This window comes from Oncorhynchus keta, chromosome 25, assembly GCF_023373465.1.
Source record: "Oncorhynchus keta strain PuntledgeMale-10-30-2019 chromosome 25, Oket_V2, whole genome shotgun sequence".
Lineage (NCBI taxonomy): Eukaryota > Metazoa > Chordata > Actinopteri > Salmoniformes > Salmonidae > Oncorhynchus > Oncorhynchus keta.
Window position 1 is genome coordinate 10,717,419 of NC_068445.1, and position 21,549 is coordinate 10,738,967.

At 42.2% G+C, this 21,549-nt stretch overlaps 1 protein-coding gene across 1 annotated transcript; it reads right to left on the reverse strand.

Annotated features, from left to right (window-relative positions):
* Positions 1-439: 439 nt before the first annotated feature.
* LOC118358148 (solute carrier family 2, facilitated glucose transporter member 8-like) lies at positions 440-19,692 on the reverse strand. The gene is made up of 10 exons (XM_035735639.2): positions 19,308-19,692; positions 6,215-6,377; positions 5,811-6,017; positions 5,505-5,604; positions 3,617-3,828; positions 3,050-3,199; positions 2,741-2,849; positions 2,321-2,488; positions 1,932-2,077; positions 440-1,561 (listed from the first exon to the last, which is right to left on the reverse strand). Exons 1-10 carry the CDS (start codon positions 19,403-19,405, stop codon positions 1,394-1,396), a joined length of 1,521 nt encoding a protein of 506 aa, XP_035591532.1. The 5' UTR covers positions 19,406-19,692; the 3' UTR covers positions 440-1,393.
* Between the last annotated feature and the right edge of the window lie 1,857 nt (positions 19,693-21,549).

Sequence of the window (21,549 nt, forward strand, 5' to 3'; positions counted from 1 at the left end):
TAAAAAGCTTCTTGATATGCCACACCTGTCAGGTGGATGGATTATCTTGGCAAAGGAGTAATGCTCACTAACAGGCATGTAAACAAATTTGTGCACATCAAGTATTAAGCTTTTTGTGCGTATGTAAAATGTCTGGGATTTTTTATTTCAGCTCATGAAACCAACAGTTTACATGTTGCGTTTATATTTTTGTCAGTGTAGATTGGGTATCATGTGTATATTTATGTAGTATATACAGGGCACATTTGTAAGAGACCTAGGTCTTAATGTGTCTGCCCTGTGAAAATAAAGGTTAAATAAACCATTTTTAGTTGACTGATTTTCTTATATGAACTGTAACTCAGTAAAATCTTGTAGTTAAGAACAACACCATAACCCCAAGAACCATTCAGGGGAAAAAACCCAAATAGAATAGGAAAAAATGAAGGTGCTTCTATGATAGACAAATCTCTTTTAATAACACGATATTATGACCATTCACTAGTGTAGCACTTTGAGTTCCAATGTTTTGGAACTGTCAATTAAATTACAGTGTGCATTGATACTTAAATTGTATTCACACAACCATTCTTAACAAAATCACATGAATTACATTTTTTTAGAAAGGTGGAAAAAGAGTATTAACATAGTTATTTGAAAAGATATGAACAATTATAATTCCAAGAGGACATTAGTGCACACTTACAAATGTACAGAAACGACATTTAAAAACATACCACAGTACCTGCTTCTCCTGCTTCTTTATGTTCAAAGCTTCACCTTTATAGAAAGTGTCAGTGTTGTGTAGATGTGCTCAGTGCATTAGTTTTTAACAGCTTTACCTGTATTACAAGTGCATCAGTAACCCATAGTATACCCACATGGTATAAACAGAACATTAAATCAGCCAACAAGAAAATATTATTTTTGGAACTATTCAATTATCATTATGGGCTAAAACATTTGTGTTCTCACATTTGAATAAGGCAGTAACCGTGTGTGTACTGGAAAAAATAATACATACAAAAAGTGTTTCATTATGTTTGTGTAATCGTTCTTATTATTATCAATAAGTCAAATGTACAAATATCTCGGGTTCATAAATATTTTCTTGAATGTGTGAATTTAATTACTCCAGTGAAAAGAAATAGTAAAAGTACCATTAAAAGCTCGCTTAAGAGGTCCAGCATGCATTCATTCAGGATGCCCAACAGGCCAAAAGCCCAGACTCCAGGACCCGCTACTAAGTCAGAGTAGAGCATAATACTCAGCCACAACCATTATACTTTTTCAAGTAAGAGAAAGCGATAGATTATCCCATCTTAAAGGACCATCCAGAGAACTATCAATCACAAGGTATCATGAGACCCTCCAAACTGTACTGTCCTTGCTGAGGTTATATTTGGCATTGATGTTAAGTTGGTCTATTGTAGCTTAATTGTTCTGGAGTCCCTTTGAAACGTGCCTGGATCTGCTCCAGAGTCTTGCCTTTGGTCTCCGGGACAAAGATGATGGTGAAGACTATGTTGAGCGCACAACACCCAGAGAACAGCCAGAAGGTTCCAGCACTGGTTAGGAAATCCTGAAATACATTTTCATGGATTGTTATTACAATACCCAAATACATCCTTACAGTTACCAGCATTACCTTAAGACCTCTGAGCTGATCCTCTAAAAATGTACTGACACTACACATGAACTGCAGAGTAAACTTCTTTGTTCAGCGCATTAAGTGTCTATCTGTATACACAGCAATGTTTGTATATCTGTAATAAAAATGTTGTTAAAGTTCGCATATAGACATTTGTGTCTCTGCTTGACTAAGAAAATGCGAACCAGTAAAACCACAACTGCTAAATGGCTCCCTCACAAGCCCTCTTTATCGGCCCGCTCAACATCTCTTTATCCCCCACATCTGCCATATAGGATGCCCAAAATCAACAGCAGCTCACCATCAGGTTCTGGAAGGTCTTGGTGATGACGAAGGCAGAGCCCCAGTTGGTGAGGACACAAACAGAGCTGGCAAACCCCTTTACTCGCGTGGGAAAGATCTCTGACATCACCAGCCAGGGGATGGGACCCCAACCAAGAGAGAACCCTGAATTGACCACAAGGTATGACGATTAGAATAAGTTTCACACTAAGCTAAATGTCAGATCTGAACTTACAATGTATGGCTGATATTAAGTTCAAAACACATGGAAGAATTTACAGGTGACTAAACCAACTATACTCTAAAAAGAAACATTACTAGGCAATGCAGACAATTAATTTAATTGTTTTTATCTAGCCAGGATAGTTTGCTGGGTCCCAATAGTCACAATTTAAGAGTGGGGTTCACCTGTGATGAAGAAGCCCATGCTGGACAGTGCGAGCCATGACAGATCAGCCGCAGGGTTCTGGGCAAGGGGACTCTCTACTAGAGAGAGTCCTGAGGAGTTACCATGGGTTTCACTGGACAACTTGAAGTAGACACCAAAGGCAGCAGTGCTTAGACACATAAACACTCCTTAATAGAGAAAGAGAGGGAGGAAGAGAGAGAGAGGGACATTTCTTTTCACAATTGAACATGGATTTTCAGGTAGTTGGGGCCCAGTTTGGGTGATGGGTGTGGCAATTTGATGTCAAGCTTGACAGTGCCTTATTTCTGCCCTACAATTTTGGAGAGTGATTGCTACAAAGGACTCTATTGATGCATTATAAATTCAGTGGAGGAGAAAGATAAGTAACTGATAACACGCAGACAGAGACAGACACACACCAGAGAGGATGAGGAGAAGCTTCCTTCCAGCGCGGTCCATGACCAATGCTGCTACTGCAGTGAATACTACCTGGGTTGCTGCTACTACTACCGTAGCAACATTGCTGTTCTGAAAAACAAATAATCACCTGTTATTTTATTACATATAACCGCACTGGTATGTCAATATTCATAGTATCTATAGTACTTAGATAATCAATTTACAGCTTATGAATAGTAATGAGATTAAAATACATCAAAAAGATTACAATAAATAAAGCATTGGCCGGTCCAGCTGCCAAAATACAGATAACACTGAACAATTCTTACCTTAAAATGGGCCTTCTCAAAGATAGTCTCAGCATAGAACATGATGGCGTTGATACCAGTGAGCTGCTGGAAGAGCATCAACATGATGCCCACTCCAAGGGGCTTGTATACTCCAGGATCCTTAAGATCAGCCATCCCAAAACTACCTCCCTGGTTTAACACAAAGCACACAGTCATCACACACTCTAATGCCAATTAACATGGGTCAGATGTGTTAGCATGCTTCTTTGTTCCAGATTCTCCTCAGACTAAATCCACAACGTAGAGGACAACCGTTTCTCAGCTCTGTCAAGTTTCTCTCTGCTCTGGTTCCCTACAGTAGGTGGGCTGACCTAAATATACTTACTCAGACACATAACCATGCAAGTAAAGAGAGGTACCGCGATAAATATTGTAAGACTGTTCCTACTGAGTTGGTTAAGTGCAACACAGCGGTGTGACTCTCTCTCCCTACCTGAGTATTATTCTACAATCAATACCTTTGTCGCACACATTGTGAAATGGCATAATGCCTTTCTTAAAGCAAGTCTTATACTTCAAGATTACAAGGTAATACGCAAAGCTCACCTGGTCGTCAGAAGCATCCTCGATGCGGGCACACTCCCACTCTGCAGGGGCGTCTGGCCCCCTCAGAAAGCGCAGTGCCTCCTCAGCTTCCTTCCGTTTACCCTGAGAGAGCAGGAACCTGGGCGTCTCAGGCATGAAACACATGAACACCATCATCAGGGTGGGAGGGATGGAGCAGCAGATCGCTAGCCAGCGCCAGTCCAGTGACAGCCCTGGGAAGCATCAACATTTAAGTAATTTAGCAGACGCCATTATCCAGAGCGACTTACAGTTAGTGCATTCATCTTAAGATAGCTACATGTAGGTGGGACAAACAAATATCTCAGTCAAAGGAAATACATTTTCCTCAATAAAGTAGCTATCAGCAAAGTCAGCGCTAGTAAAGGGGGGGAAGTCAAGTGCGAGTGTTAGTTCATGAAAGGTGGGGTGAGTAGGGGGTGCGAGGGGGAGGGTGATGGTTGTGATTATTTAAGATACTCTTTGAAGAGGTAGGGTTTCAGATGTTTTCGGGAAGATGGGCAGGGACTCTGCTGTCCTAGCTTCAGGGAGAAGCTGGTTCCAACATTGTGGTACCAGGACAGAGAAGACCTTGGACTGGGCTGAGTGGGAGCTGCCCTCCCATAGGGGTGGGAGGGCCATGAGACCAGAGGTGGAAAAACGAAGTGCTCGGGTTGGGGTGTAGGGATTGAGGATAGCTTGAAGGTAAGGAGGGGCAGTTCCTCTTGCTGCTCCGTAATCAAGTACCATGGTCTTGTAGTGGATGTGAGCTTCGACTGGAAGCCAGTGGAGCATGCGGAGGAGCGGGGTGACATGGGAAGGTTGAACGCCAGGCAGGCTGCAGCGTTCTGGATAAATAGCAGGGGTTTGATGGCACCCAGCCAACATAGAATTGCAGTAGTCCGGATGTGAGATGACAAGTGCCTGGACTAGGACCTGCGCCACTTCCTGTGTGAGGTAGGGTCCTACTCTACGGATGTTGTAGAGCATGAACCTGCTGGAGCGAGTCACTGGAAGCAGAGAGACAGTAGAGTATGGAATGTGAGAAGGCAGTAGTGTGATGACCCTAGTAGAGTCATTCCGTGTGAAAAGAAACCATTAAGTTCGCGATTCCACAGCTGTGTCGTCGATATTCCTTAATTTTATGTTTTTTTTTTATTTATTGTTATTTTTTTACAAGGTAACTCCAGAACATGAACAATGAAAATGTAGAATGTTGATCATTAGTATTCATCACTAGCCTAGCACGAATTAGATCAGGATAGCTCGTACAAGCCAAATCAATCACCCCGGTTCATTAAATTGAAATTCATATTTAGAAGAGCATATACAGGAAATGAAACGTTTCTTCCTTTCAACATTCCTCAGCCAGAGACCATTTGCCTCTAAATATTAGAGACTATGGAGACAAAACAGCCAACCGCTCCTGCAATGGTACTGTCTATTGAGGAAGCAAATGGAGAAACACGCATGGTATGTCGGTAACTAGATTAGGTTTAGCGGTGGCTTGTGAGGCCGGCATAAATGAGAGCATTCTCAGTCAGTAGGCTGGAATCTTGATCATGCCTGGCGATGATGATCACATGACAATACCGAATGCAGCTGAATAGCCTTTGATGGTGGTTTGTACCTTGAACAAAACACCACATCATTAAAATATTGCCCTCTACAACTACCTCTACCCGTATGACTACTGCTGTAACTTCTGTCATAAAATTGTACAACACTGACAAACTCTTAATGACATGGTCAGATGCTTGTCAAATCCTGTCTCCAATCCTGTCTGCTGACCAGATACAGTATACAAATGGCATATACAATTTCTCATGAGATTCAAACCAATAAATCATAACATTCAAATGCTGCTAACAAATGGACATCTGTGGCGTACCTGCTATATATACTCCCATGATTCCTGTGACCACCATGAGTTGAACACAGGAGCCCATTGCCCCACGGACACGCTCATGGGCCATCTCTGAGATGTACAGCTAGAGCAGAGGAAGAGAAAAATTATGTTCACACAGGAAGAGTACGAAGCATGACATATTGCTAGAAGCGATAAAACAGACGTACAACGTAAAATAGGAATATATGAGGAAATAAACTAATTAGAATGCATGCATTCATTTATACAGTCATGCATCTTGGTCAACTTAAGCAGATAGCATCAGAGTAGACATTCCATAGTACTTACTGGGACCACTAGAGATGTAACCCCACTTGCCAGTCCTGTAAGGACCCTTCCAAGATACAGCATCCAGACATTCTGAGCAGCAATGATGATAGTAAAACCAAAGATATAAGGTATGGAGCAGAACATAAGACTCAGCTTCCTCCCGATCTTGTCCACCATCCAACCGCCGAGTAGACCCCCTATAGCAGCTCCTATCGTCACGATAGACTGAAAAAGAGAACAGAGTCAATTAAATGGATAATGTCCACTTTAATCCACTCAGGAATGATTAGGGCCCCGACCTGACCAGGGAAAAAACTCGGAGTCCGTGTTAGAGCATGACAATGACCCAAAGCTCATCCTGGTTGGGTTATATGGGGGGAGGGGGGGGGGATCAGGGCCCCATGACAAGAATGCTATCTCACCCCAAACCAGGAAGCCTCTTCTTTGTCTAGTTGTAATCTCAGGTCAGTGATTGTGCTTAGTTCAGGGATGGCAGGGGAGCTGTACCCTAACACGAACCCAAAGCTCAGGGGGCCAAGGACTGCTGCAAAAGTGGCAAGGTACAACTTTCCATTCTTCACCTTGCTGTTGAAAATATAGAACAGATGGGGTTAAAACATTAGCTTTATTGTAACAACACTATTTACATGCAAGACTTCACCAACCCAACAAAACTAGACCATGTTTTTAGTAAAAACTACAGTATGATACTGCTGTCAAGTAAGCAGACACTCGCAAAATGCAGTCAAGCCATCCCCCTGAATTTGGGTGATCGAATACACAAGACTTGACCGGCGTCGTTTGTTTTCTGGTAGGGAAACTGAGTCGGATGCACAGATGGAGACGATCGCTACAAATCATTCCAAGCAAACAGTTTGAAGCGCACATTCAATATTCCACAAAAATCATACCAAACGTATATTTCAGTTTTGCGCCTTATCGAAAATGACTTTATCACGGGTGAGGCTGCAGTAGCCTACCGGGGGTGCTGTTTAGCAAATATTAAATAGTGGAAGCAAGAAGTGTTTACAGCCATGACATCCAAACACAAAGCTATGATCGAAGTGAGCTTGATGGGTTTTCCATTAGAGAGAGATTATACATTTCTATAAAGTGTTAAATAACTACATTTTACTTGGTCTATTCCCAAATTCTTTATCTTAAGCATTATTTTATGTACTTTTGTTAATGTGTACTTTGATGACTCCTAGGAAATCCACATTGAAAATGTCTGGTAAACGTTTAATTCTTTTTAATGCGTGTCACTAGTAGATCATTAATCCAGTATGATGGATGACAATTGCATACCAAAGTGACAATATTATCCCACATCATAAAAGGAGCTGACACACACCAATTCTATGCAGCCTCTTGAATGATGTTCATTTCAATACTTACCCTTGGAACTGTTCCTAACATTAACCTCTCTCGTCTGTCTCCCTTACAGGGTTCCCAGGGGAACTATGAGGTGCGGACACAGGAGAGAGGGATGAGGCAGATGACAGGAGAAAAGCGAGGGAGGGGATGGAGGAAAACAGAAAAGGTGTTGCACAGGGGAGGGGGAGACACACCCGAACCAGCCCTCACTCCTGATCTAAGCGCGCGCACACACACACAAGTTTGAGCCAGCTATACCCTTCCTGTGACGTTATACGCTTGCTTTCTAAATACAGAATCATGTAAGAAAGATATCATTTGTGCTTGAAAATGATATATTTATGACTGACTTAATTACAAGATTTATTAAGAATTGTCATTAATTTCATATGTTATCGCTTGAAAAACATGAAACCCTGTGGTGCTGTAGAGCAGGAATGTTGGAGGTGAAAACAATGTATTTTTACACCAGAAATTAATATAGGTGATTTCAAAAGGCTTCTGATGTTCTTATGCTCGTGATTTGTGTAACTCTGTGTAATAAACAGCTCCCTATCCTCTGGATGTGTACCAAACTCACTAACAGTGGCAGTAATAAAGCCTCTCCTGAATAAGACAAACCTTGACCAACCAAAAATAAAACAACAAATAAAAATGGCCTATATCAAATCTCCCAATCCTCTCAAATCTTTGGGAAATCAAGTTTACAAAACGCTCCAGTCTGGTTTTAGACCTATTCATAGTACTGAAACCGCACCCGTAAAGGTGGTAAATTATATTTTAATGGCATAAGACCAAGGCCCTGCTTCTGTCCTCCTGCTCCTAGACCATAGTGTCGCTTTCGACACCATCGATCACCACATTGTTTTGGAGAGATTGGAAACCTTAATTGGTCTACACTGACAAGTTTTTGCCTGGTTTAGATCTTATCTGTTGGAAAGACATCAGCTAACCTCTGTGGATGGTTTGTCCTCTGACAAATCAATGGTAAGTTTCAGTGTTCTGTTCTAGGACCACCATTGTTTTCACACATATGTAACACACACTCAGCAAAAAAATATATTTCCCTTTTTCGGGACCCCGTCTTTCAAAGACAATTGGTAAAAATCCAAATAACTTCACCGATCTTCATTGTAAAGGGTTTAAACACTGTTTCCCATGCTTGTTCAATGAACCATAAACAATTAATGAACATGCACCTGTGTAACGGTCATTAAGACACTAACAGCTTACAGACAGTAGGCAATTAGGGTCACAGTTATGAAAACGTAGGACACTAAAGAGGCCTTTCTACTGACTCTGAAAAACACAAAAAGAAGATGCCCAGGGTCCCTAATCATCTGTGTGAACAAAGAGGCATGAGGACTGCAGATGTGGACAGGGCAATAAATTGCAATCTCCGTACTGTGAGAAACCCACCGTCGCTGGACCAGACAGGACTGGCAAAAAATGCTCTTCACTGACGAGTCACAGTTTTGTCTCACCAGGGGTGAGATGGTCGGATTCGCGTATATCATCGAAAGAATGAGCGTTACACCGAGGCCTGTACTCTGGAGCAGGATCGATATGGAGATGGAGGGTCCGTCATGGTCTGGGGCAGTATGTCACAGCATCATCGGACTGAGCTTGTTGTCATTGCAGGAAATATCAATGCTGTGCGTTACAGGGAAGACATCCTGACATGACCCTCCTGCATGACAATGCCACCAGCCATACTGCTCATTCTGTGTGTGATTTACTGCAAGACCGGAATTTCGGTGTTCTGCCATAGACAGCAAAGAGCCCGGATCTCAATCCCATAAAGCACGTCTGGGACCTGTTGGATCGGAGGGTCAGTGCTAGGGCCATTCCCCCCAGAAATGTCTGGGACGTTGCAGGTTTCTTGGTGGAAGAGTGGGGGACCATCTCACAGCAAGAACAGGCAAATATCGTGCAGTCCATGAGGAGGAGATGCACTGCAGTACTTAATGCAGCTGGTGAACAGATTCTGACTTACTTCTGACCCCCCCGTTGTTCAGGGACACATTATTCCATTTCTGTTAGTCACGTCTGTGGAACTTGTTCAGTTTATGTCTCAGTTGTTGAACACCCCCCCAGCCTACAAAGCATTACATGGATTTGCTTCTACCCATCTCTCCGATTTGGTTCTGCCGTACATACCTACGGTATGGCTACCTGGGGCGGCAGGTAGCCTAATGGTTAGAGTGTTGGACTTGTAACCGAAAAGTTGCAAGATCGAATCCCGAGCTGACAAGGTAAAAATCTGTTCTTCTGTCCCTTAACCCATTGTTCCTAGGCTGTCATTGAAAATAAGAATTTGTTCTTTACTGACTTTCCTAGTTAAACAAAAACATGCACTACAGTCACAAGACGCAGGCCTCCTTATTGTTCCTAGAATATCTAAGCAACCAGCTGGAGGCAGGGCTTTCTCCAATATAGCAACATTTGTATGGCATGGTCTTCCAGTCCATGTGAGATGCAGACCCGGTCTCAATCGTTTAAGTCTTTAATGAAGACTCATTTCTTCAGTAGGTCCTATGATTGAGTGTAGTCTGGCCCAGGGGTGCGAATGTGAATGGCAAGGCACTGGAGTGACGAACCACCCTTGCTGTCTCTGCCTGGCTGACTCCTTTCGCTACACAGGGATTCTCTGCCTCTGATCCTATTACGGGGTTGGGTCACTGGCATGCTCTCCGTCCCTAGGAGGGGTGCAACACGTAGTGCCAGACTTTGTTGCTATACTCGACTTGAGTGGTTTGAGTCAATGTCATTATTTTCCTGTCCGGTTTTGCAGCTCCCCTGGTTTGTGCGGTGGGGGAGATCTTTAAGTTAGTGGTCTGTTGATATCCCTTTGGTGGTATGGGGGCGGTGCTTGGGCAAAATGGGTGGGGTTTCATCTCCTGCCTGGTTGGCCCTGTCCAGGGGTAACTTTGGATTGGGCCACAGTGTCCCCCGATCCCCCTGTCTCAGTGTCCAGTATCTATGCTGCAATAGTCTACGTGCCAGGGGGCTAATGCCAGTCTGTCATATCTGGTGTAATTCTCCTGTCTTATCTGGTGTCCTGTGTGATCTTACGTATTTATCTAATTCTCTCTCTCCCTCCAGGAGATTCTAGAACCATGCCTCAGGACTACCTGGCCTGACGATTACTGTCTGGCCCCTTCCCCAGTCCAACTGGTCATGCTGCTGATCCAGTTTCTGCTGTTCTGTCTGCAGCTATGGAACCCTAACCTGTTCACTGGACGAGCTACCTTGTCCCGGATCCGCTGTTCAACTGACACTCTCCCTACACCTCTGAATGCCATTGACATTTACTCCTGAGTAGGGCTGGGCGATAAATCAATAATTAGAGGTAATTACATACCTCAATAACAATGCAAAAGGTTTAGATTAATTTTCAATAATGTCGATATAGAATAATTAGGTAAAACAGTCCATTTCACCTCTGTGACGCAGCAGGAACGTGCGTGCGGAGAAGTGACAATATGCACGTGGAGAGGTATACGCCCATTAAAAACCACTTAGCACCTCGAGTGATGAAGTAGCCACTATTAACCAGGAAAAATGAGTGATGTAGGTGAAAACAGTGGCAGTGATGGCCATGGAGAAGGAGCAGCTTCCAATGAAGAAAATATTGATAAAAAGGGTTCAACTGTTTCAGTTATTTGAAAGTGGTTTGGCTTTTTGAAGTCCGACAAAGAGCAGAGCAATGTTCATTGCAAATTGTGCCGTAGACCGGTGGCTACCAAGTCTGGTGATACGACAAACCTTTTTCATCATCTGAAGCAAAATCACTCTTTGGAACATGTAGAAAGTTTGAGTTTGCGCCACGGTATTGATAAACTCTCCTCAAGCACCAGCCAATCTAGGGATGTTCGCCCGAAGCAGTCAACACTGACATTCTTTATGCTCTACGAGCAATCACAAATGCTATTATGCATTGTTACCAATCAGCACAGTTGAAAAGGAAGGTTTCAATAGGCTTATCAATTTAACTGACCCCAGATAAGTGCTCCCTGGCCGCAAACATTTCTGTGTAGGGATAAAGTTGAGGAACAGCTCAAGACAGATTTGACGTATTTTGCTACTACTACCGATCTGTGGTCTAGTCGCACGTCAGAGCCTTATATTCGCCTCCCTATCCACTATATTGACAAGAGTGGAATCTTCTAAATAAATGCCTTCAAACATCATACTTTCCCGACGACCACACGGGTGAAGCTATAGCAGAGGGGCTCATTGACGCTCTCACCTCCTGGGGACTCAGTCAAGACAGACAGGTCTGCATTACAACAGATAGTGGTGCAAACATGTAGTAAGGCCGCGCAAATCAACAAATGGACCCGACTGCAATGTTTTGGACATCGTTTGCACTTGGCCATTGGTAAGTAACCATGTCAATTGTGTATATTGAAGTGATTGGTTAGATGAAACTAAATATGCATTTTTCTTCAACTGGATTACGTCAAATATTACATTTATACATAACTAAAATGGATTATTGTGATTTTAACATTTTATTCAAATCTCGATTTCTCTTAGAGTGGGTAGAGACAAACGGGTGGATCGAGCAATTGGAGTGTGCAAGAAAGTGGTAGGTGCCTTTTCCTATTTGTGGAAAAAGAAGAGACCTGGCAGTTACTAAAAAAAAACACAACCTACCCCAGCACAAGTTGGTGACAGAGTCGCCTACTACGTGAAGATCAGATCAGAAGATGGTGCAAAGAGTACTGGAGCAGGAGCCATTTCACAGGTCTTGTCCAGTGACAAGTAGACCCAGCACTCCCACCTATACAGATATAGATGTTCTTGAGTACATCAACCAGGCATTGACCCCACTCCTAGAATGCACAGATGCTCTGTCTGGTGAGTCTTATGTCAGTACTACACCTGTTCAATACAGAGGTCATGAAACCTGATGATGGTGAAACAGAGCTCAACCAAACCATCAAAATGATAGTCATGGACTATCTGAATGAGAAATATGATGACCTAGCCACAGACGACCTCCTGGACATAGCCTCGTTGGTCGACCCTCGGTTTAAAACACATTACATCAAAGAGGCAAAGGTGGGCCACATAAAAGCAAGAGCTGTCTCAGAGATGGTCAATGAGGGACATGAAAACCCAAGCCCAGCACAGGGAGACATTGCTGCTGCTTCACCACAACTGCCAGCTAAAAAGAAAAAGTCACTGGGCAGTGTTTTCAAAAAGCCACTGGGCAGTGTTTTCAAAAAGCCGTGCTCCACCACAGGTCTTACTGAAATCCAGTTGGTAGAAAAGTAACTTAGCTGCTACCTTCAGTCTCTTGATGCTGACAGTGAAATCAATCCACTGGACTGGTGGAAGATCCACCCCCCAAAAAAACATTCCTAAAGTCCATGCGCCACTTCAACCCATTGTTAAACGTGATCCACATTAAATGGGGCCGAGGTTGCAATACCTACAGCTTCCACACGATGTCAACAGTCTTGTCATTTGCCTACGATTTGTTTCTTGGTCAAACAGACACAAGGCAGCGCAGTTCTTCCGGTCTCCGACCGGATATTTTGGTTGAGATTTACCCAGACATTATTTCCAGACGTACAGCTATAGAATATACATCGCCTCGTGATCAATTTGATCGCTTATTAACGTTTACTAATACCTAAAGTTGCATTACAAAAGTATTTCGAAGTGTTTTGTGAAAGTTTATCGTCTGACTTTTTTCATTTAAAAAAATGACGTTACGTTATAAAACACTATTTTTTTCGTTGATCACACAGTCTTCATAGATCGATATCTAGGCTATATATGGACCGATTTAATCGAAAAAAAGACCCAATAGTGATGTTTATGGGACATCTAGGAGTGCCAACAAAGAAGATGGCCAAAGGTAATGAATGAATGTTTTATATTTTATTTGTGCGTTTTGTGTAGCGCCGACTATACTAATTATTTTGTTTATGTCCCCTGCGGGTCTTTTGGGGTGTTACATGCTATCAGATAATAGCTTCTCATGCTTTCGCCGAAAAGCATTTTGAAAATCTGACTTGTTGCCTGGATTCACAACGAGTGTAGCTTTAATTCAGTACCATGCATGTGTATTTTAATGAACGTTTGAGTTTTAACGAGTGCTATTAGCATTTAGCGTAGAGCATTTGTATTTCCAGATGTCTAGATGGGACGCCTGCGTGTCAGGTAGGAGCAAGAGGTTAAAGGAGAAGTTTATCTATATTTCCATGTATAACACTTGTATCTTTAATCAATGTTTATTATGAGTATTTCTGTAATTTGATGTGGCTCTCTGCACTTTCACCAGATGTTTGTTTGAGACAATGCATTTCTGATCATAACACACCAATTTCAAATGAGGTTTTTGGACAAAAATATTAACTTTATCGAACAAAACACACATTTATTGTGTAACATGAAGTCCCGTGAGTGCCATCTGATGAAGATCAAAGGTTAGTAATTCATTTAATTGCTATTTCTGATTTTTGTGAGCCCTCTCCTTGACTGGAAAATGTCTGTATGGTTTTCTGTGACTAGGTGCTGACCTAACATAATCGTCTGGTGTGCTTTCGCCGTAAAGTCTATTTGAAATCGGACACGGTGGCTGGATTTACAAGAAGTGTATCTTTAAAATGGTGTAAAATACTTGTATGTTTGAGGAATTTTAATTATGGGATTTCTGTCATTTTGAATTTGCGCCCTGCAATTTCACTGGCTGTTGGCGAGGTCGGACGCTATCGTCCCACATATCCCAGAGAAGTTAATGTCATTTGTGAGTTCTACTTCTGAAAATAAATAAGAAACATTAAAGCCTTTGGTTTGTTCAGCCATTATTTGATTAATATCATGATAATTATCAAATTCTATATAAATAAATAATTTGTTTGCCATGTTGCCCAGCCCTACTCCTGAGGTGTTGACCGGTTGCACCTTCTATAACCACATGATTATTATTTGACCATGCTGGTCATCTATGAACATCTTGAAGAACGACCTGGCCATGTACTCTTATATAATCTCCACCTGGCATTGCCAGAAGAGGACTGGCCACCCTTCAGAGCCTGGTTCCTCTAAGGTTTTTAATCCTAGGTTCCTGTCTTTCTATGGAGTTTTTCCTAAACACTGTGCTTCTATATCGGCATTGCTTGTTATTTGGGGTTTTAGGCTGGGTTTCTGTATAGGCACTTTGTGACAACTGCTGATGTAAAAAGGACTTGATAAATACATTTGATTGATTGAGTCTCTGGACTTTATCCCCATTTAAAACCTGTAGTTTGAATTGAAGACAGGAGTCCATAAGTGCAGATGAAGGATATCAAAGATCTGGAAAGATCATGTATGGAGGAATAGTTGGGAAAAAAATTAAGTTCCCAAACAGTCACCGTTTCCCATGTAAAATAGCACTTTGAGTGATTAAAATATCACTCATAATGTTGGTTTGGATAGAAATACTTTAAAGGTGCTCTCAATGGCTAACTACTTAGAAGTTTGAACGTTTTTTGGGGCATGGAAACATTGCTCAATTGGTATCAAGGGACCTAACCCCCAGCCTATACCATCGACAAAAGGCAGGATGCTAGCTAGCTAACTATAGCTACTGAAACAGATTGTTGTTTTGCTATGTTTTTGGGGAAGAACATTGTTTGCAACTTTACCAGCATCAAAGCATACGTATCGATGAATTGTTGTGACATATGAAATACAAGTGATAGTGTAATCAATGTGTAATAACTACGTAAAAAATTCATGAATGCATTAAATGCAGTCATATTCAGGTCCTGATTGGTCAAATAGTATTATGACATGTCAAATAGTATATTTTTTGACACACAAAGACCCAAACGGCGTTCCTTAGAAATCATGGTTGAGAATGAAACGACTGAACAAATGAACAATGAAACAGCACAGCAAGGAAGTGAAAGAAATAGGTTTTGATTATGTTTTACTGGTAATGGGGACATACGTAAATGCCAACAAAGTAACTTCTTGGTCAGTGTGGTGTGTGTGTGTGTAACCTTTATTTAACTAGGCAAGTCAGTTAAGAACAAATTCTTATTTACAATGACGGCCTACCCCAGCTAAACCCGGACAACGCTGGGCCAATTGTGCACCGCCCTATGGGACTCCCAATCATGGCCGGATGTGATAGAGCTGGATTCGAACCAGGAACAGTAGTGACTCTTGCACTGAGATGCAGTGCCTTAGACCGCTGCGTCCGTGTGTGTGTGTGTGTTACCTATTTAACTGTACTAGAATGCTTACAGGGCCGCTAAAATTTTTAATATTTTTTTTTTTTGGCAAGGAAAATATTGGATGTCGGTATCAGCCAAAAATGTCATGTCGGTGCATCACTAGTGAAAACCCCAGGAGGCCGGTCATTTCTAAACTGTAGGGTAGTGGACATCATTGGTGTTGGCTCACTTGAACGCAGCATGGAAATGGCGCCAGAGGGGATGATTGCCGTTTTATGTGCTATTTTGTCAATGTTTTTGAATTGTTTGTATTTTTTTAAACGTATTTTGTACATAATGTTGCTGCTACTGTCTCTTGACCAAAAATAACTTCTGGACATCAGAACAGCGATTACTCACCTCAAACTGGACAAAGATATTTTTCTTTAACGAGTCTGACGCAAAGAATATACTGCTTTCTCGGGAACGGGCCCAAATCCCCGTCATTTTCCTGAAGAAAAGAAGGTGAAAAAGGGGGTGGAGATCGGGCTGCCTTCTGAGAATTCGTAGGTGAGTGAGTAAACCTCCACTACCATCCGTTCTATTGGCCAATGTGCAATCATTGGAAAACAAAACTGATAATATACGATCAAGACTATTCTACCAATGGGACATTAAAAATGGTTATATCTTATGTTTCACTGAGTCGTGGCTGAACCATGACACATAATATAGAGCTGGCGGGATTAGCCATGCATCGGCAGGACAGAGAAGCTAAGGGCGGGGGTGTGTCTATTTGTCTATAACAGCTGGTGCACAATGTCTAATATTAAAGAAGTCTCGAGGTATTGCTCGCCTGAGGTAGAGTACCTTATGATAAGCTGTAGACCACACTATCTACCAAAAGTGTTCTCATCTATATTATTAGTAGCTGTCTATTTACCACCACAAACCAATGCTGGAACTAAGACTGCACTCAACCAGCTGTATAAGGCCATAAGCAAAAAAGAAAATGCTCATCCACCAGCGGCGCTCCTAGTGGCCGGGGACTTTAATGCAGGCCAACTTAAATCCGTTCGACCTAATTTATACCAGCATTTCACATGTGCAACCAGAGGGGGGAAAAACAACAACTCTAGACCACCTTTACTCCACACACAAAGACTCATACAAAGCTCTCCCTCCATTTGTCAAAACTGACCATAATTATATCCTTCTGATTCCTGGTTACAAGCAAAAACTAAAGCAGGAAGTACCAGTGACTTGCTGACTACAGAAGTGGTCAGATGACTCAGATGCTACGGGACTGTTTTGCTAGCACAGACTGGAATGTGTTCCACATTTTCAACCTCTCCCTGACTGAGTCTGTAATACCTCCATGTTTCAAGCAGACCACTATAGTCCCTGTGCACAAGGACGCAAAGTTAACCTGCTAAATGATAACGCCCCGTTGCACTCACAACGGTAGCCATGAAGTACTTTGAAAGGCTGGTCATGGATCACATCAAAAGTATCATCCCAGATACCCTAGACCCACTCCAATTCGCATACCGCCCCAACAGAATCACGGATGACGCAATCTCAAATCGCACTCCACACTGCCCTTTCCCACTTGGACAAAAGGAACACCTATGTGAGAATGCTGTTCATTGACTACAGCTCTGTGTTCAACACCATAGTGCCCACAAAGCTCATCACTAAGTTCACTACTTAAGGTATAGGGGGTAGCATTTTCACTTTTTGATAAATAGCGTGCCCAATTTCAACTTCCTGCTACTCATGCCAGGAATATAAGATATGCATATTATTAGTAGATTTGGATAGAAAACACTGAAGTTCCTAAAACCGTTTGAGTCATGTCTGTGAGTATAACAGAATTTATGTAGCAGGCAAAACCCCGAGGACTAACTGTTCAGAAATTGTTTTTGAGGTCTCTGTCTGTTCAGTGAGTTCTCATTGGGAAACAATATTTCGTAGGCACTTGATTTCAGTTCCTACCGCTTCCACTGGATGTCACCGGTCTTTGGAATTTGGTTGAGGTTATTCCTTTGTGCAATGAAGAAGTACGGCCATCTAGGAACTGGGTAACACTGTTGAGAGTTGCACAAGACTTGAAAAGTAGCGTTGGATGGTTGTCTTCCTGTATTGAACACAGATAGACCCGTCTTCAATTTGATCGATTATTAACGTTTAAAAATACTTAAAGTTGTATTATAAAAGTAGTTTGAAATGTTTTGGCAAAGTTTACAGGCAACTTTTGAGATATTTTGTAGTGACGTTGCGCAAATTGAAAGTTGTTTTTTTTCTGGATCAAACGCGCCAAATAAATGGACATTTTGGATATATATGGATGGAATTCATCGAACAAAAGGACCAATTGTGATGTTTATGGGACATATTGGAGTGCCAACAAAAGAAGCTCGTCAAAGGTAAGGCATGTTTTATATTTTATTTCTGCGTTTTGTGTAGCACCTGCAGGGTTGAAATATGCTACTCTTTGTTTACTGTTGTGCTTTCATCAGATAATAGCTTCTTATGCTTTCGCCAAAAAGCCTTTTAAAAATATGAAATGTTGGCTGGATTCAAAACGAGTGTAGCTTTAATTTAGTATCTTACATGTGTGATTAAATGAAAGTTTGATTTTTATATCATTTTATTTGAATTTGCCGCGCTGCATTTTCCCTGGCTGTTGGCCAAGTGGGACGCAAGCATCCCCTATCCTAGAGAGGTTAAGGACCCTGAAATTAAACACCTCACTCTGCAACTGGATCCTGGACTTCTTGATGGGCCACCCCCAGGCGGTAAGGGTAGGCAACAATGCATCTGCAACACTGATCCTCAACACTGGGGACCCTCAAGGGTGTGTACTTAGTCCCCTCCTGTACTACTCCCTGTCCACCCACAACTGTGGGGGCAAACACGACTCCAACACCATCATTAAGTTTGCTGACAACACAACAGTGGTAGGCCTGATTACCGACAACGATGAGACAGCCTATAGGGAGGAGGTCAGAGACCTGGCAGTGTGGTGCCAGGACAACAACCACTCCCTCAATGTGAGCAAGACAAAGGAGCTGATAGTGGACTGCAGGAAAAAGCAGTCTGAACAGTCCCCCATTAACATTGACAGGGTTGTAGTGGAGCGGGTTGGGAGATTCAAGTTCCTTGGTGTCCACATCACCAACAAACTATCATGGTCCAAACACACCAAGACAGTCGTGAAGAGGGCACGACAACACCTTTTCCCTTTCAGGAGACTGAAAAGATTTGGCATGCGTCCCCAGACTTTCAAAAAGTTCTACAGCTGCACCATCGAGAACATCCTGACCGATTGCATCACCGCTTGAAATGGCAACTGCTCGTAAGGCACTACAGAGGGTAGTGCATACTGGGGCCAAGCTTCCTGCCATCCAGGACCTATATACTAGGCAGTGTCAGAAGGAAGCCCCCAAAAATGTCAAAGACTCCAGTCACCCAAGTCATAGACTGTTCTCTCTGCTACCGCACAGTGCCAGAGTGCCAAGTCTAGAACCAAAAGGCTCCTTAACAGCTTCTACCCTCATGCCAGAACACTGCTGAACAATTAATCAAATGGCCACCCAGACTATTTACATTGAACCCCCAACCTATTTTGTTTTTACACTGCTGCTACTCGCTATTTATTATCCATTCATAGTCACTTTACCCCTACCTACATGTACAAATTACCTCGACTAACATGTAACGTACTCCCGCACATTGATCCCCTGTATTTAGCCTCGTTATTGTTATTTATTTGTGTTACTTTTTTACTTTAGTTTATTTCGTAAATATTTTCTTAAATCTTTCTTGAACTGCGTTATTGGCTAAGGGCTTGTAAGTAAGCATTTCCCGGTATGGTCTACTCCTGTTCTATTCGGCGCATGTGATAAATAAAGTTTGATTTGATCGCTGGGTTAAAACTTTTCTTGCCATAATCATAACACAAACTTACTCAAGATATTTGTCCTGTTCCGACCTTACGCCTGTCTCTTCTTCTCCATATTCTGCATCAAGCAATCGTCTCGACTCATTATTTTGGATTTCCATCATGTTTTGTTCTGTTGTTTGCGGTCACTTAACAACAAAGGCCAGGGATGCTGGACATGCAAAGCCAGCGAAAATCTTTGCCAAAAACACTTCGTGAAGGGAAAACCGCCGCACGCGAGACTACAAACCCTCAATTCAACAATAACATTCTCAGGAACTTATGGAAATCATAATAATATTAATATTTTTGTAAGCAAAATATATCCGTTTCACTTTTGTCAACTGACCGACCGGACGGTTATTGTCAAATTGGGTCATATACTTTCACAGAATCAGCTGATTCGCATTCTTCCTATAAATTCATATTTCCGGTTCCGTTTAAAAAAAGTTAAGTTGCAGCCGTTCACAGGGTGTTCCGTATAAAGATAATGTCATCATATTTTGAAACAAAGTACAAGAAGTTGGTGAATGGGGTGCTGATAGACAGACAATCGTTGATGGATATTTATAGAGTTCTGATCAGGACAGCACTTGATTACGAGTGTAGAGTTTATGGAACAGCGCGGAAGACTTTGCTTCAGAGGCTGGACAGAATCCAGTATATAGCTTTAAGGATGTGTATTGGTGCATTTAGGCCGTCGTTGTAAAATAAGACTAACTGATTTGCCTAGTTAAATAAAAAAAATATTTTTAATTATCAACATCTGTATTTGCCTTAGTAGTGGAGGCAGGTGAGATACCTTTAGAAATACGGCATAAAAACCCAATAAGCATTTTCTTAAGTTGAAAGGCTGCCATTGAACATTGAGTTTAACATGTCAATAGATTGTTTTAGCTTTGACATTAATGTATATTAGCTACTTTAATCACATTATGATTTGTGAAGATGAGTTGAGTTTACCTTAAGGGGCATTCACCTAGATTTAGCAATTTGCAGCTATGGAGAAGAGGCAATGCCAATAGCCGTATCAATTTTCAGTCTGTGACTTGCTTCGCCAAAGCCATCAATAGTGGGGCTCCCGAGTGGCGCAGTGGTCAAAGGCACGGCATCTCAATGCTAGAGGCGTCACTACAGACACCCTGGTTCAATTCCAGGCTGTATCACAACTGGATGTGATTGGGAGTGCTGTAGGGCGGTGCACAATCGGCCTATTTTCGTCTGGGTTTGGCCTGTGTAGACTGTCATTGTAAATAAGAATTTGTACTAACTGACTTGCCTGGTTAAATAAAAAACATATTCAGCAGAAACAGGTATAGAACCACATAAATATAGTCTGATTTGTATAAAATAATTGTCTGAAGTTGTCATGTGTTCTGACTTCCAGCTCTATGTGAGCCAGGTGGAGGACTTCAGATGTGTGACTTCCAGTCTACAGCCATCAGCTGCAGACATGCCTGCCTCCTGGAGCCTCAGGCCCTCCACAAACCTCTGGCCTGTGATCTTCTTAGAACAGTCTGGGAAAACATTCAGACATAATGATAATCCCTACACAGTCAAGCACGCACCCAGCACTGTTGAAATACCTCTTGCTTTCACTTGAAAAAACTTTGTAAAAATCTGAAAACTGTTGTAATTGTCTTGTTTAGAGAATGGAGATAATATTGAGTTTTGTCCACTCCACAGGGGATGTTCCTGGATGCTCTGGAGTTGTTTGCCAAGGCCTTGCTGCTGGTCATATCACATGAGGAGGTCAGTGTGAAATTTAAGGTATTCACATAGCTATGTGCATGAAAAGTAATATAGTTGTTACTGTTTCCACCATATACAAACACTTTCTTTGGTTTTATCCAAATGTTATCTGCCTAAGGAGGGCATGTGAAATCCTTTGACCTCAGCCATCTCTACAGACAGACACTCCTTGCACAGCCAACAGATGGTGCTATTCACCTAAGATTTAAAACAATGTTTCACAGGTGTGAACCACGGAAGTGTCTCTCTTTGCTGCTGTTGTAGCCTGGCATGTCTGACGGCCCTGGGCCGCTATTCTGACTGTCTGAGGCTGGTTAGTAACTGGCATCAGGTAGACTCTGAGACCGCAGATCTGCTCACCCTCAGAGCACGTCTCCACAAACAGCTCAACCAGGTCAGTAGTACACTCTCACACTTTGTTTCCTCGGTGTTAACGCTTGGCAATATCTGACAATACCATGCTATAAAGAACGCAGGTGTGACGATTTCTAGCACCAAATGTAATTTCAACCACTAA